The sequence below is a fragment of the Epinephelus lanceolatus genome, chromosome 17 (assembly GCF_041903045.1).
Source record: "Epinephelus lanceolatus isolate andai-2023 chromosome 17, ASM4190304v1, whole genome shotgun sequence".
In the NCBI taxonomy this organism is placed as follows: domain Eukaryota; kingdom Metazoa; phylum Chordata; class Actinopteri; order Perciformes; family Serranidae; genus Epinephelus; species Epinephelus lanceolatus.
The window spans coordinates 7,257,344-7,273,990 of record NC_135750.1 but is presented as its reverse complement, the minus strand read 5'-3'; the positions used below and the strand labels follow the sequence as shown (position 1 = coordinate 7,273,990).

At 41.3% G+C, this 16,647-nt stretch overlaps 1 protein-coding gene across 1 annotated transcript in view; it reads left to right on the top strand.

Moving 5' to 3' along the window:
• The window catches only part of LOC117248532 (uncharacterized), a 42,319-nt gene that overhangs the window by 10,691 nt on the left and 14,981 nt on the right, over positions 1 to 16,647 (top strand). The window contains 9 exon segments of the mRNA XM_078160906.1: positions 125 to 1,928; positions 2,025 to 2,198; positions 6,262 to 6,435; positions 7,642 to 7,815; positions 9,438 to 9,484; positions 9,607 to 10,174; positions 12,982 to 13,011; positions 14,164 to 14,283; positions 14,729 to 14,842. Coding sequence (XP_078017032.1) covers positions 125 to 1,928; positions 2,025 to 2,198; positions 6,262 to 6,435; positions 7,642 to 7,815; positions 9,438 to 9,484; positions 9,607 to 10,174; positions 12,982 to 13,011; positions 14,164 to 14,283; positions 14,729 to 14,842 — 3,205 coding nt within the window.

The window sequence follows — 16,647 nt, the reverse complement described above, 5'->3', positions numbered from 1 at the left end:
AACGGGACGTTTACTAATGTCTCAAGAGACGGACCAAGATATATTCATATACTCATTCTTTGAGGAAATGACATGTTGAAATAGTTTCTTTGTCTTATTGATGTTCTTTGTTGGGTTCATTCAGGAAGTTATTCTGCAGTCTGTCAGCGTAAACTCAAATCTAACCTGCAGAAGAAGTTCCAGTGTGTGTTTGAGGGGATCGTTAAAGCAGGAAACCCAACCCTTCTGAATCAGATCTACACAGAGCTCTACATCACAAAGGGAGGGACTGCAGAGATCAATGATGAACATGAGGTCAGACAGATTGAAACAGCATCCATGAAACCAGACAGACCAGAAACAACAATCAGACAAGAAGACATCTTTAAAGCATCACCTGGAAGAGATGAACCAATCAGAACAGTGATGACAAAGGGAGTGGCTGGCATTGGGAAAACAGTCTTAACACAGAAGTTGACTCTGGACTGGGCTGAAGACAAAGCCAACCAGGACATACAGTTCACATTTCCATTCACTTTCAGAGAGCTGAATGTGCTGAAAGAGAAAAAGTACAGCTTGGTGGAACTTGTTCATCACTTCTTTACTGAAACCAAGGAAGCAGGAATCTGCAGGTTTGAAGAGTTCCAGGTTGTGTTCATCTTTGATGGTCTGGATGAGTGTCGACTTCCTCTGGACTTCCACAACAATGAGATCCTGACTGATGTTACAGAGTCCACCTCAGTGGATGTGCTGCTGACAAACCTCATCAGGGGCAAACTGCTTCCCTCTGCTCGCCTCTGGATAACCACACGACCTGCAGCAGCCAATCAGATCCCTCCTGAGTGTGTTGACATGGTGACGGAGGTCAGAGGGTTCACTGACCCACAGAAGGAGGAGTACTTCATGAAGAGATTCAGAGATGAGGAGCAGGCCAGCAGAATCATCTCTCACATCCAGACATCACGAAGCCTCCACATCATGTGCCACATCCCAGTCTTCTGCTGGATCACTGCTACAGTTCTGGAGGATGTGATGAAGACCAGAGAGGGAGGAGAGCTGCCCAAGACCCTAACTGAGATGTACATCCACTTCCTGGTGGTTCAGACCAAAGTGAAGAACATCAAGTATGATGGAGGAGCTGAGACAGATCCACACTGGAGTCCAGGGAACAGAGAGATGATTGAGTCTCTGGGAAAACTGGCTTTTGATCAGCTGCAGAAAGGCAACCTGATCTTCTATGAATCAGACCTGACAGAGTGTGGCATCAATATCAGAGCAGCCTCAGTGTACTCAGGAGTGTTCACACAGATCTTTAAAGAGGAGAGAGGACTGTACCAGGACAAGGTGTTCTGCTTCGTCCATCTGAGTGTTCAGGAGTTTCTGGCTGCTCTTCATGTCCATCTGACCTTCATCAACTCTGGAGTCAATCTGATGGCAGAACAACAAACAACATCCCAGAAGTCTGAAACAAGACAAGACAAATCTGAACTAACACATCTCCACCAGAGTGCTGTGGACAAGGCCTTGCAGAGTCCAAATGGACACCTGGACTTGTTCCTCCGCTTCCTCCTGGGTCTTTCACTGCAGACCAATCAGAAACACCTACGAGGTCTGCTGACACAGACAGGAAGTAGCTCACAGACCAATCAGGAAACAGTCCAGTACATCAAGAAGAAGATCAACGAGGATCTGTCTGCAGAGAGAAACATCAATCTGTTCCACTGTCTGAATGAACTGAATGATCGTTCTCTAGTGGAGGAGATCCAACAGTCCCTGAGTTCAGGACGTCTCTCCACAGATAATCTGTCTCCTGCTCAGTGGTCAGCTCTGGTCTTCATCTTACTGTCATCAGAAGAAGATCTGGATGTGTTTGACCTGAAGAAATACTCTGTTTCAGAGGAGGCTCTTCTGAGGCTGCTGCCAGTGGTCAAAGCCTCCAACAAAGCTCTGTAAGTACAGAGACAGCTGGATTCATATATCATAACTTAAATACTCTGTTGTCTTTTCAGCTTACTGTCTTTTTCTTTATTATATCATCTTCTCAGACTGAGTGGCTGTAACCTGTCAAAGAGAAGCTGTGAAGCTCTGTCCTCAGTTCTCAGCTCCCAGTCCTCCAGTCTGAGACACCTGGACCTGAGTAACAACGACCTGAAGGATTCAGGAGTGAACCTTCTGTCTGATGGACTGAAGAGTTCACACTGTACACTGGGAACTCTCAGGTCTGATCAAGCTGCAGACCATCTGAAATGATTTCAGATATTTCTCTAAACTCCATACAGTTTAAACATTCTCTCTCATGTCAGTATTTCTGAATCTGACAAATGTTCAATCAGGATTTGAAACTTCACAGTTCAGAAACTCTTTTCTGGTTCAATCCCACCTACTGAACTACATACAGATATGAACTCTGGCTGATATAGAAAAGACCATTATGCTTTCATATCATGTTATTTGAATTGACTCATTATTTATGAGTTAATCATAATTAACTGTAAGGATTTAAATCTGTGCTCAGAAGAGATTATACTGTAGATCACCAAATTTAGTAGGGCTGGGTATCGATTCAGATTTTCCAGATCGATTCGATTCGATTCAGTTCAGTTCAAAATCGATTCAGTCAAGTATATTTCAATTATGATACAAACTTTGCTTGGATATTAAGATATTTTCTGAGAACTAACAAAGTATATTTAACAAGGAACCCTCTGCCCTGGTGCATTACTATTAAAAATACTGTTTACATTAAGAATTGACCCCAAAGCAGTACATTAGTCATCATGTACTTCTATTTAACATTACTTGACCAACACATACAAAATAAATATTTTAAATTAAATCTAATCACAAGGCAGACGATTTAAATGAAGTGGCTACAAAAAATGTAAACAAAGGACATCCACAAGTTTGCTGCCTGTAACCATCTTATAAAGCTTTTGTGCAATACACTACAGTGGTTGTGATGCACACACTGACTGTATCAGAAGAGAAACAATATACATAGGTGAACCCTGCAGCAAAGTGAACCCTCTTCTTCAGAGAGGATCTTTGCCTCCCAGTTTGTTCCTGGCGGCAGAGCAGAGTGAACCCTCTTTCCTCTGTGAGGATCTTTGTCCCATGAGAGCAGGCAGCTGTTCTCCGTGTCTGTATAAACAACGTTCGCTGGCGATTTGACAGTCACTAGAAGCACATTATGACCCTTTGTAAAAGTTTCTGTGTGGTACCTCCTGTGTTGTACATGAGCTAACGTTAGCGGCTAAGGACTGAGAGGCTGTCCGGTATGTGTGTGTGTGTCTGAGGAGCGTCAGTACGTTAGCTTGTTAGCCGTAACGTTAGCCTTGCTGGTCGTCATGTTAATGTTATCGTCGGCAGCCCTGAATAGCTTGTAAAGCTTTAGCATAGTTAACACATTTGTTATCGGCCCATGTGTTTACTGCTACAGAAAATTAATAAATCTTTGGTTTATTTGCACAACGTCGCCTCTCTGCCGTCTTTTATCACGCTTGCTAACGCTAAGTTAACTTTACCAGCGGATCTGTATGAGGCACAAACTGAGGCTACAGTTAGCGGTGTGCTGATGCTTAGTGGTATTTCTTAATCTTTTCTGTGAAACTAATGTGCATTTAATAAACATTCGTACATTATTAGCGTTATATTTTTAGGGGAAAATGCGAGTGAGAAAAATGCACCGTAGACCCATGCCTTCAGTGGACGCGCTCCCACCATTAGGTTCGTTCGAGATGAGCCAGTCCTGCGCAGATTCGATCACCGGCGATCGGCGCACAATGCATGCCGTTTTGTGTCCGACTTCATCCCGACTTGCTCTGACGTATTACAAAAGTGGACGGCGATAAAGCCGCGAGAGCGAGGCGGCCGCAGTTTTTAGAGCCAGGCGCTGCAATTGCTCTCCACCGACTGCACCGCCTGGCTCTCACCTGATCTAACAGCTGATTGGTTCAGATGCCTATGGGTGCCCTTTGTAAAGTGTCTAACGCTGAAAATAACATCAACATTTTGCCACATTTAGCTTCAAACAATGTTTAAAAAAGTATTGTGAATTTTTTAACGTCACCTTTTACCACATTTACAGCAATATTTGTTAACTTAGAAATATATTAAATAGTTAAATCTAAATATTAAATGTGGCACTTAAATGTTAAATCTAAATATTAAATCTAAATCTAAATGCTAAATCTAAATCTAAATGTTAAATCTAAATATTAAATCTAAATGTTAAATCTAAGTGCTAAATATAAATATAAATTTAAATGTTAAATCTAAATGCTAAATATAAATCTAAATATTAAATCTAAATGTTAAATCTAAATGTTCTGGGTGAAACTAAATATTTAGCTAATATGCAAATTCACACTGCCGGTCACCGGAAGTACCAAAATAAAAGCTGGAGATGGTCAGACTGTGTTTATAAAATCAAATAGCGAATTAAAACCAACTTATCGGGGGAAATGAACACTTGAACATACATTAGTGTGATAATAACTACCTAAAATAACAAGAAACATGTCTGGAGAAATTTTATTTGATGTGTACTTTGAGTTGTTAGTGTCCCTTCGGAGGGAATCACCTTGTTGTTTACAAATACTTCAGGTAGAAAACCAGCGGAGTTTAGCTACATATATATATGCATATCTCACATTTTTCACGTCACTATATCACCGTTTAGACTAATCTGGTGTTTGTAAAGTCTATAAACACAGTGATTGAACAAACATTACTATCACGTTCTGAAATTAATAACATAGTTATCGTAGATTAGCGGGTCTAACCGTTAGCTGTTAGCCCCGTTAGCGGTGTCTGTAATGACTCACTAACTCTAAACGGTCCATGAAAAAAAATATTTTTTTTATAGATATATAGATTTAATATTTAGATTTAACATTTAACATTTAGGTGCCACATTTAATATTTAGATTTAACTATTTAATATATTTCTAAGTTAACAAATATTGCTGTAAATGTGGTAAAAGGTGACGTTAAAAAATTCACAATACTTTTTTAAACATTGTTTGAAGCTAAATGTGGCAAAATGTTGATGTTATTTTCAGCGTGAGACACTTTACAAACGGCACCCCATAGATGCCGACCCAACAATATGACGTTTTAGATAAACTACTCATTTGTGTTGAATTTTAGAGATTAAGATTGTATTTGTCTGACCTGAAGGTTTATTCTGTGAACAGAAAACATGTTGTGTGACTGATGGTGAAAACAAACTGATATATGGGTCTGATCACTTTTTTAATGAACTGACATCATTCCAGACAGGATGTTAGTGTGTCTGTGACTTCCTGCACGGACTGAAGGCTGCTGGAAACGGTCGGGAAACTGTCCGACTTCACCGCAGCTTTTTGTCACCTCCCCCCGCTGCGGCCGCCTGCTCTCGTCTACTTTTCAGGCGAGGCGCAGTTCATCTCGAATAGCGTGTGTCTATTCACTCTGAATTTTGTCTGGATTCTGGTTCCGGTCTAGGGAGCGGATGCGGTATTCACCAAATTCACCAAACTAAAAGTGTTCACCATAGTAAAACCTTCGATTTAGGGTGATGAGGGGTGTAAGAAAATCGATTAACTTAATGGCTTGGGGCTTTTCTTGTAAATTATATTCTTTAAATTAAAAGTTTCACCGCATTTTTATTAGCTTGGTGCTTTTATTTTTACGGAAAGGCACATCCATCGAATTCCGGATCCTGTCTCACTCGCCCTGGTTCCGTTTCCTTACCAAAACGGCCACTAACGGCCCCAGACTAATCTCGAACGAGCCTATTTGCTGCTCTGTTTTCGTTCAGTGTTCGGCTGTCTCGCGAGATATCTCGCCATGACCTCAGGTGCTAAATGCTGATCTCGCGAGACTACCTGGGTTGATAGTACTGCAGGCTGCTGCAGTCTGCTACCGGCTGTACAACACGTCTACGGAGGAAAATAGTTATAGTAAAATATCAATGTTTTAATTAATGAATCGGTATTGTGCCATGTAAAGGAAAATCAATTCGAATCGATTAAATCGATTTTTTCAACCCAGCTCTAAAATTTAGTGGGTCCTCACTTGTTACCATCTGGATGAAGTTGATATTTCAGTTTTACTGAACAAATTTAAAGTGTTCTTCTTGACTCAGTGTTATAATGCAGGTCTGTTAGTGTCCTGTTAGCTGAAGTACTAACTGAGATCTTTGGTCCTTTAGATTTGACTTCAGTCCAGACTCATTAATCAAAGAGGATTGCATTTTAACACAAATATTTTTCCTCCTGTTGATTGTTGTCTCTGTAGGCTGAGTGTTTGTGACCTCTCAGAGAGAAGCTGTGAAGCTCTGTCCTCAGCTCTCAGCTCCCAGTCCTCCAGTCTGAGACACCTGGACCTGAGTAACAACGACCTGAAGGATTCAGGAGTGAACCTTCTGTCTGACAGACTGAAGAGTTCACACTGTACACTGGAAACTCTCAGGTCAGGATTCATCAGCATGTTCAACTGATGGCCACTTAGATCCTGATTTACATTAGTTGATAAACTCATAACCATCACAGGCAGGGGCGGACTGGGACTAAAAAACAGCCCTGGACTTTGACTCGGCCCAGCCCACAACAACTGGTGCGCGGAAACTCATCAGCCCCAGACATGGGTGTCAAAATACTTAAATCTTAACACATGATACTATACCTTCCAAATTATAGCAATAGCACCGATGTTGACTAGATGTTGTGTTAAGAGTATAGTGTAGAATACTCACTGAGAAATAAACGACACAGTCCAGATGTCTCTCTGCTGAACAATACAATGCAGGTGACTGCCTGAAACACAACAACAAGACATGGTATGAGACTCATTTGTGTTTCAGGCAGTCACCTGCATTGTATTGTTCAGCAGAGAGACATCTGGACTGTGTTGTTTATTTCTCAGTGAGTATTCAAGTTAAACTGTATAATTACAGCCTCTTTACACTGTGATGTATCATAACTCATAGAGGCTTCACTCGCTAATTGGCTTTGTTTTTTTCCCCTCACCTTCTCAGCCCCACCCTTTTCTTTCCGTTTTTTTGGATTACTACCAGTATCCATATTGTTATCTTTCACGCTGTCTCTCCCATCTGCACCTTCTGCACACGGCTGCTCGATTTGCGTGACGTATGCGCTTCCTTCTTCTTCAATTTGATTGGCGGCTGGCCGGCTCATACATATCTATGGGCCGGCTGGTATCCAATTTAAAGGCTGCCACCTAGCGGACTAGACGTGGAACAATAGATTATCAGGGAGAAAAAGGAAAGAAAAAAAAAAAAACGGTGATAACTGCGTGGCGGCCGCCGGCCGTCCAGGAGTACAGGCCGTTCTGTGATTCTCCAGAACCTCCAGATGGCCAGTCCGCCCCTGATCACAGGATTGTCTCTGCTGATATGATTTCAAACCAGTTGTGTTTTGTGTTTCAGTCTCTTTCCATCAACATGTTTTATGTTGTTTTTTTCTCTGTTGTTGGAACTTGAAATATCAGAGAGGAATCAGTGATGTTGTCAGATAGTTGGTGGACATTAGTGGGTGTTGTGACTAGAAAAAAGTCAGTAATAATGTTGATGTAACCCCACAGTAGGCGACAGTATGGCAGTACTGTGGTACTCACCCTCAGATTATGTGACATGTGTGTTGTCTTGTGTGTTTGCAGTCTGTCAGGCTGTCTGATCACAGAGGAAGGCTGTGTTTCTCTGGCCTCAGCTCTGAGCTCCAACCCCTCCCATCTGAGAGAGCTGGACCTGAGCTACAATCATCCAGGGGACTCAGGGGTGAAGCTGCTGTCGGCTGGAGTGAAGGATCCACGCTGGAGACTGGACACTCTCAGGTATGAAGAGGCCTGCTGCAGCCACAGACACTCAGTCTGATAGAGGAGGTAGAGCTGGAAACTTTGTCTCTGTCACATTGTCAGCCTGGCTCATATGACCCTGACACACCAAGCTGACCTCAAACAACCAGAGCTGATAAACACTGACTCATCAAACTGTTTGTGTCCCATCAGACCATCAATACAGACGCAAGTAGTCAGGGAACAGTAGCCAGGATGTGCCAAAACGGGGAGGGAAGGTGATGAAATGTTTCTGGAGCGTTGTCTTGTTTCAACATTGGATAATAGGACAGTGGTGTATCCTGACATGTTGTAGGTTCATGGTGGGTTGGCATTCGTCAACATCGTCATGCTGCAGAGGGCTGTACCATGAAGCAAGATCAGTGGCTTAGCCAGACATGTTGAGTTGGGTTTTCTGTACTAAAAACGTGGCTGTTTTGACCTGGCTAGATTGCCATGGTAACCTATGCTACAAACCTAACCTGCTTGGGACGAGTTTATGCTCCGAGTTTCGGCTTCAAATCAGCTAAAAAGCACCTTTCACTGCTCCTTTGAGAAGCATCACTCTATAATCAGTGTGAATATATGAGTGATGCAGATTGTTAGCTGAGGGAAAACATTATAAATGCACTTTATCCAACTTGTTGAGCTGTAACGTTACATACATGTCCCCGAACGAAGCTGTGTGATTACAGTAGTGTTTACTGTATCTATCACGTCACTTTATTTTAACACAGGAACCTAGAGTCCATCAGTGATGCTGAAAATCAGAGGAACATTGTTTTATTTTATCTGTAAGGTTGTTGCTGCTCTCACTGAACTACTGAATATATTTGTGTCCTCTGGTCCATCTGTCCATGCTGGCTCTAAGAAAAGCTTCTTTAAAATCACAGGTAGCAAACAGGTCACTATATTATTAATCAGGATGATGTTTACTGTCATATGAAATATGATAGAATCCTGTCAAAGCACCATAACGTTACCACTGTGGATTAGGTTTTATGTTTGGTCCTGATATGCTGAAGTCTGTTTTACACTGCTGGTATATGACAGCTGATAGAACACTGATTAGAAAATGAATTAGTCCATTGGTATTTATCACAGATAATATTCAGTCAGTAAAATTCATTTCATTTTAATTTGCCCCCAAACTTTAGTGATGTATGTGTCTCCTTCATTAAGGGACAGTAAATGCAGTTCTTGTTTAAATCTGCTGCATCAAGTTTAAAGTTTCAGAGCTGTAGAAAGAGCAGCTGTCACGTTAGAAATAAACAGAGAGGTAAAATAAATATATTCACATATGAGTTCACACAGTTAGTAATATTAATGCAAACAATCCTGTCTGGCTGTAACTGAAGCCACAGTGTTGCTTTTTACTGTTTTACTTTTTAAGATTCTTCAAAGGAAGAAAGCCTGAGTTAACAGACAGTTGACAACCACCTTCATGGTATCTGTTATCTCTGACTGAGACTTTAGGGTCACACCCACCTGACTCCAAAATGGTTGCAACATGTGACCATTTGGTTGCAGTCTGGAGCCCTGTGTGTGTATGAGAGTGATGTAATGTCCATGTTTCCATGGTGAAAGAGGAAGTGCTGCTCTGACCCCCCTTCTCCTTTCAGGGTGGAGCCTGGTGGAGTCCGATGGTTGAGACCAGGTCTGAGGAAGTGTAAGTGTGTTTTTAATTTGATCTTCAGACTGTGACATCACTCATTCAAATCTCTGATGTTGTCATCAGAGTGATGATAGATGAATAACTGCAGCTGTATTGTGTCTTCTTCTCTCCATCAGATTTCTGTGAACTCACAATCGACACAAACACAGTGAACGGACACCTCAAGCTGTCTGACAACAACAGGAAGGTGACACATGTTATGGAGGAGGATCAGTCATATCCTGATCATCCAGACAGATTTGACATCTTGACTCAGCTGCTGTGTAGAACTGGTCTGACTGGTCGTTGTTACTGGGAGGTCAAGTGGAGAGGAGGGGTTTATATATCAGTGAGTTACAGAGGAATTAGGAGGAGAGGAAACAGAGAGGACTGTGTGTTTGGAAGGAATGATCAGTCCTGGAGTCTGATCTGCTTTAATGGTTATCGTTACTCTGTCTGGCACAATAACAGAACGACATCCATCTCCATCTCCTCCTCCTCCTCCTCCTCCTCCTCCTCCTCCTCCTCCTCCTCCTCTGGTAGAGTAGCAGTGTATGTGGACTGTCCTGCTGGCACTCTGTCCTTCTTCAGAGTCTCCTGTGACACACTGATCCACCTCCACACCTTCAACACCACATTCACTGAACCTCTTTATCCTGGGTTTTTGCTCTGGTCACGTGATTCCTCAGTGTCTCTGTGTTCTCTGTAGGAGGGAGAGTCTCCTCCTGTTAGAGAAACTTTCTCACTGCTGAACAGATAGTTCAGTCTGTACAGGATCACACACAGCTGATGGTAGTTCACAGAATGTGTGTAGGATGCAGTATTGAGTTTTTATGTGATGCATAATTACAGTGCAGTAGACGACTCTATCTTTTGATGCTGTTTTGCAGTATTTTCTATTTTGTTATCGTTGTTGGCTAATCTAAGTAACCTGCTTTAGTCTCTTTCAGCATTCAACGTGAATAAGGATCTGTTTAATTGAAGAAAAGCCTCTAATAAAGTTCTGCTAATTCAGTAATAAACATATTTTAACTCCTTTAGAGTCTTAAAAATAAAAGCCCACATTATTTTGTTGTGTAAAAACTTTTATTGTGAAGCAGCAAAATAAGGAAATGTTGAGTTTTTGAGCACCAACTTCACACAACTTCAAATACGGCTGATAGTGAACATGAAACAGTAAAATAAAGCAGATATGTAAAGTAAAAACAGGACGCAGGAGAGAAACTAAACCCCAAACCACAGTTAGAAGCTATAAAAGTACTGGGAGCTGAACACACAGAGATTTTTACATCTGTCTGTCTGGTCTCCAGCAGACAGAGGTGAGGAGAGTCTCACAACACACACTGCTTGTTTGAGGGGTCATCAGGTGTTGGCTGCGGTCGGCGAGAGGCCACCGCTACCCACTTGAGTGAGGGCAGCCTGGCTTTTGGACCTACTCCGGAGAAGGAGTACTAATATCAGTTTATACATTTCGAAAGCAGCAACAGGAAATGGGATCATATTTACTGTACACTGGTTGGCTGCAGTGGACAAACGGAAAACTGTGCAGAGGACTCATCCAGGTCACTGTAGTCTTGGAGCTGTAAAAGGTACAGTTTCTTACACAACTTTGTTTCTACTATATGTAATGATTTGTGTTCAGAAAACAGATTGCAAACAGTCTTAAAAATGATTGAATGAATTGATATGCAGCAGCTTGAACTGAGTGTGTACAGTTTACTGCAGTTACATTTGACTAATTTGTTTCTTGTCTCTTTCTTTTGCCTTAAAAAGAGTTTGTGAAATGGATGTTTTGAGACAGTCACACCAGGCCAAAAGTGGAGGAAGAGGCCATGGCACAGGAGTCTGAGTATTCAGCATTTCGGAAAGTGCTGGACTCAAGGATGGAATCAAAACTAGGCCTAAAGCTAATATGTGGCTGCTGCGGTCCAGCATAAAAGAATGACATGGAAAAATTTAATCCAGTACAATAAAAAAGGTGTTTCTAAGTATTTGTAGTATTTGTACTTTGTATGTCATTCTGTATTGGTTCTTGTGGTATATGTCGACATCAATTGATGGGCACAGAAAGGCTTGTACACAAGAATAACATTATGACAGTATTTTAACAGGGCATCTCAAAAAGTGTAAAAAGAGCAGACTGCAGCAGGGTTTGTTTTCTCTAGTAAAATCTGAGAAAAGAATTCAACTCATGTTGCGATTTGCTTTCTTGCTTTTTTGGCACATACTCAACAAATGACACAGGCATAAAGCACACATTAAGGCTGAACTAGTTCATATTGATAGCTGTATTTTATATTGTGTTGTCCATTGTGTGAATATTAATTTACATTAATTTATTTAATTTATTTATTTGACCACAAGTTGTGTTGATTGATGGAAGTATTTGATTATGAATACATATTGTGTGACTGATGGTGATGTTTAGTAGTCAATCAGACTTAATGCATTCATCATAAGCTATGTATAGTCTGTTGTAAAATTGGACTGTTGTAATTATTGAATTATTTAGCAACACAAAGACTTGTGGTAAGTGGGATGTCAGCATTCTTAAAATAAAATCTGTACAGATGTACAGAGTCTTAACTTTGATGGACACATGTTGAAAACAGACTCAGTAGATTTATATAGTAAAAGTTTCTTGTCATTTAAAAGTTCAAATAGTGAAATTAAAAGGTGTCTCTGCAGTATTCTCTTCACCTTTTTGCATGTTTTCTATGAAAAGAAATAATAAAGTAAAATTACAGTGTCTGTGCAGCCAGTGTCTGGATTTGATGGCGTTTTATTGTCGAAGAATAGTTTCTATTTTACTGTTGTTAAATGGGAACTGACTGACAACCAACCGTTTATCCACTTTTTTATTGTAGTTTTCTCTTCAGGCTTTTCTGTATTAAAGAGGAGCTGAGCAGGAGCTGATCCCAGTCTGGTCCATGGGTTTTAAATGGACCAGAACAGCTGATGGTTTTTATCTGGAACAAATCAACAGTATGAAACCTTTCTGCTGGCCTCATTTCAAGCCCTGGAGGTGAATTCATGTCTTCTTTTGTAAAATAATATCAGTGATTGAGTGTTGCTGTTGTCAATGATGAGGAGCTTTATTTGTGTGTCAGAGTTGCTGCTGTGGGTTAAACTTTAACATGTATCATATAAAGTCATATAAAAACGCAGCAGCTGATCTCTGAACTGAGCGCTGCAGGTTGGTTCATTAAAGTGTTTGAGTGTGACAGCAGCCCGCAGACACAGAGGACTGAATCCTGACGGAGGACAACAGAAAACTTTGTGTCCACAGACCTGGTCCAGACAGCAGAGAGCTGCAGAGTGATGAAGTCCATGAGAAGAAACTGAGTAAGTGGACCTTTGATTGATTCCAGTCTCTAATGTGTCTCTGTTGGTTCATGTGTTCACCTCCTGTCTTTGATCAAGACTCCACAGCACAAAGTTTATCTGACAACAGACACTTTAAAGTCTAATGATGAGCCTGTCTGTCTGTCTGTCTGTCTGTCTGTCTTCAGGAGGCTGCAGGTTATCACCAACATGAAAAGGTATCAAACTCACCACATCACATTTGATCATTTGTTCATCAACTCTGTGTTTCCTGTTTCTCTGCTCTCTCACCTCAACACTGACTTATAAACCTGTAAATGTGCCGTTAGAGCCACAGTGTGTGAACAGAAGTTTATTTAAATATCCAGACATAGTATAAAGCCCATACAGGTGATACTGGACTTCAGTTTGGACTCTGACACTTGAATTATTTTATGAAGGCTCATATTTCATGTTTATTGAGGCCTCTGTTGGTCAAAGTGCTCTCATAAATCAGAGGATCATTTCTACTCTGTTAATTAATGACTGAATCAACTCAATAACAATGTTTTATCATGATGAAATAACCAGTCTATGAAGGAAGGACCACTGTAGTTATTTTACATGATCTGAGCTTTGTTTACAGCTGCTCTCAGTGTTCCTGTCAGTCTGCTGTCATCCTGTAGGATTCTACTAGAGTCCACAGGATGGGACTGCTGCAGAGGTCTGGGGAGCAGCTCCAGAGTTTTAGGGACTACCTGCAGGGGTTTTGGGACTAGTGTCAGAGATTTGTGAGGAAGCTTCAGAGCTCTGGGAACAAGTTGTAAAGGTTTGGGGACTCATGGTAGATGTTCGTAGCTTAGCTGCAGAGGTCTGGTGACAGACCTCAGTTTGATGAAGAGTCAGTAGTTTCAGAGAGTTGCCTGTTAAAGTGTTGCCTTGTATATCCTAACCTTTGTTGGTGACTTTTGTTTTGTAGGAACCTCCAGAAAAATCCTCTGATTAAAGATGAAGCCCCAGAATATTTTTTTGTCTGTTTTGCATTAAATTTAAAATGACTACCTTTTTGGGTTTTGGACAGTTTGAAGACTTCATCTTGGGGTCTGACAAACTGTGTTGCATGATATTTCTCTGTTTTTGTACATTTGTACATTTAACTGTTATTAGGTAATATAATGTGCAGATTCATTGACACATAACTACATCTTGTTAAACCATAATCTTCAGCTGTCAGCACTCACACACATTTTCTTCAGTAAATTCAGTTCTAGTTAAACGTTGCTGTGTTGATCCTTTTCCTGTTGATAGCTGATAGTTTCTCCAGCAGCTGCTGAGGCTGAAGACTAAAAACTGAATCTCCCTCCCTGCTGGTCTTCCTCTCTGTGTGCTAGAATCCATCAGAGACCAGACTCACCTGGACCTGAACCTGAGCCCAGCTGTGTGTCTCCTGAGACCGACCAGTCACATGAACATGGCATCGATGTTAAAGGACAAAAAGTCTCTGCTGCACAGTAAGCTGACATTAAATGTCAAATGAAGCTGACAGCTTCCCAGTATAACTGGTCTTCTACTGCTGATATTTAAGTTCTCCTTCTGAATCTAACCCCAACTCTCTGGGGACTAGTTGAGGAGGTCTCCTCAGGTGTGTTGTGGCCTAAACCAAACCTCAGTTTGAAGTGATGTGGCAGGTCAACAGTGTAAAGTCTGAACCCATCAGACTAACAACACACTGCTTAAACAATCACACACCAAATACAAACAAGTATCACATCAGCTGTGACTCTAGTTGTTTAGTTATTGTATCCCATTGTAATGTTGGTTAAATAAGCATTATAAACAAGACGTGTTTCAAGCACATGCTTTAACTGTAATAAAATAACTTCCAGTGCCAAATAAAACCAGTGAAATCAGAGACAGAAATCTTGTATGGTCAGTAAATTTCAGTGTTTCTATCAGTTTCCAGCAGCAGAGAGAAAAGTCCCCTGTACCCAGCTGTGTGTCCATGAACAGTGATCGGTCAAAAGATGATTGGATTGACTTCAAAGATGGACTCCCTTCTTCTGACCTGCTGTAAGTAAATAAAACTGTTGATTGAAACAGATGAACTAACTGTTCTGATCCTCAGTCATGAGACACAGAATCGGGTGTCCATCATTTACAGTGTTGTTTACATCTGGTTTTCATTCTGATCAATCATGACAGAACACGTCTTTAACTAACTGGTGTGTGTGTGTGTGTGTGTGTGTGTGTGTGTGTGTGTGTAAATCATTAAGTGTAAACAGTCTATGGTGCAACATAATCAGAGCTACTTCCTCCTCAGAGTCGACCAGGAGAGGTCATATTTTCAGATAGTTTCAGATTTGTTGGGACTGACACAAGACTGAGGACCAGCTGCAAAGGTCTTGAGAATAGATGAAGTAGTCTGGGGACTAGTTCAACAGTTTTGGGGACTACCTGTGGTGGTATGGGGAGCAGCTCTGGATCAGGTGCAGAGGTCTGGGGACTTGCTGTGGGGGTTTTGGGACTACTGTCAGAGGTCTGTGTTCAAGCTTCAGAGCTCTGTGAACAAGTTGTAAAGGTATGTGGACCAGTGTCAGATGTTTGGGGCCTAGCTACAGAGGTCTGTGCACTGGCCACAGAATTCTGGGGACTACCTGCAGAGGTCTGGTGACAGAGTGCAGTTTGATGAAGAGTCAGTAGTTTAAAAGAGTTTCCTGTTGGAAGGTCGCCATTTGTTCATAACTAGTCTTTTGTTTTGCAGACGCCTCCAGAAACACCCTCTGATTAAAGCTAAAGGCTCAGATTGCTAATTGCAATCACAATCAGGGAACATAGTTCAGGCTCCGCCTACAAATGACCAACACAAAGGTTTATCACTGACAGAATCTGACCTTACTCCCAGGTGTGCTGTGATTCAACCCAAATACAGGCCACAGTTTCAAGTGGGTGGAAGGTCAAGAATATTAAGTCTTAACCTGGCATGGGTATAAAATTCCCAAATTCCTAATAGCACATCAGATTGTGGTGGTCGGTGCCCTGCGTCACACACATCCACTACTCAACTCAAAAATACCTATGCTGGGTTTTCAAACAAAAATGGTGCATATTCACTCACCAGCAGAAGATGTCCAGTCCATCCTCAGACAGACAGTCAGTTAGCTTGTCAATCCCTGGCAATGAGAGAAAAGGTCGTTCATAGTTCACTCGTTCTACAGAACCAGATTAACTCTGTAAATCCACCATCAAACTGCCCGTCTCCAAGGACGTCCATCCCCTGCAGCTGACTGCAGCACACTGGCTGGACTACAGGAGGTCATTCTGGTGTTTATAGAGAATCACTAAGCTTGAGTCATAAGAAGCGTCACTTGGTTTTGTTTTCATCTGCCAACTTTTGTGTAAAGCCTAAAACTGAGTTCTTGGTTGTTGTTTTTTTTTCATTTTGAATCCTGAGGAGATTTTTTTGTTGAGACGTGGACTCTTGCTGAGATACGAATGGAGATAAAGACTTATTTTGTTGGTGGTTGACCTGTAGGTTTCATATTGGACACTGAATGTGTAATACACTGTGGTGAACTTCAAATTCTTGTGTGTGTTTTATTTTTTGTTGTCAGCTGGTGCCTTGTTTGGTTGATTCTTATTCCAAGGCTCATATACTGAAAGACATGGGTCCTTTCTGGAGGTGATTGGTACCTAACTAAGAAACATTATCTTTGTCAGACCTGAACTCTGACTGGTACCTGGGCTCCAAGTCAAACTGCTGTAATATGACTCTAATGGTTTAAGTTATTACTTCTCATTGTGACTTCTTGTTTAAAATGCTGATGTTGAGTAGTTGGGTGAAGAAGCAACCAACAAGCACCATAAAAATGCAGAGT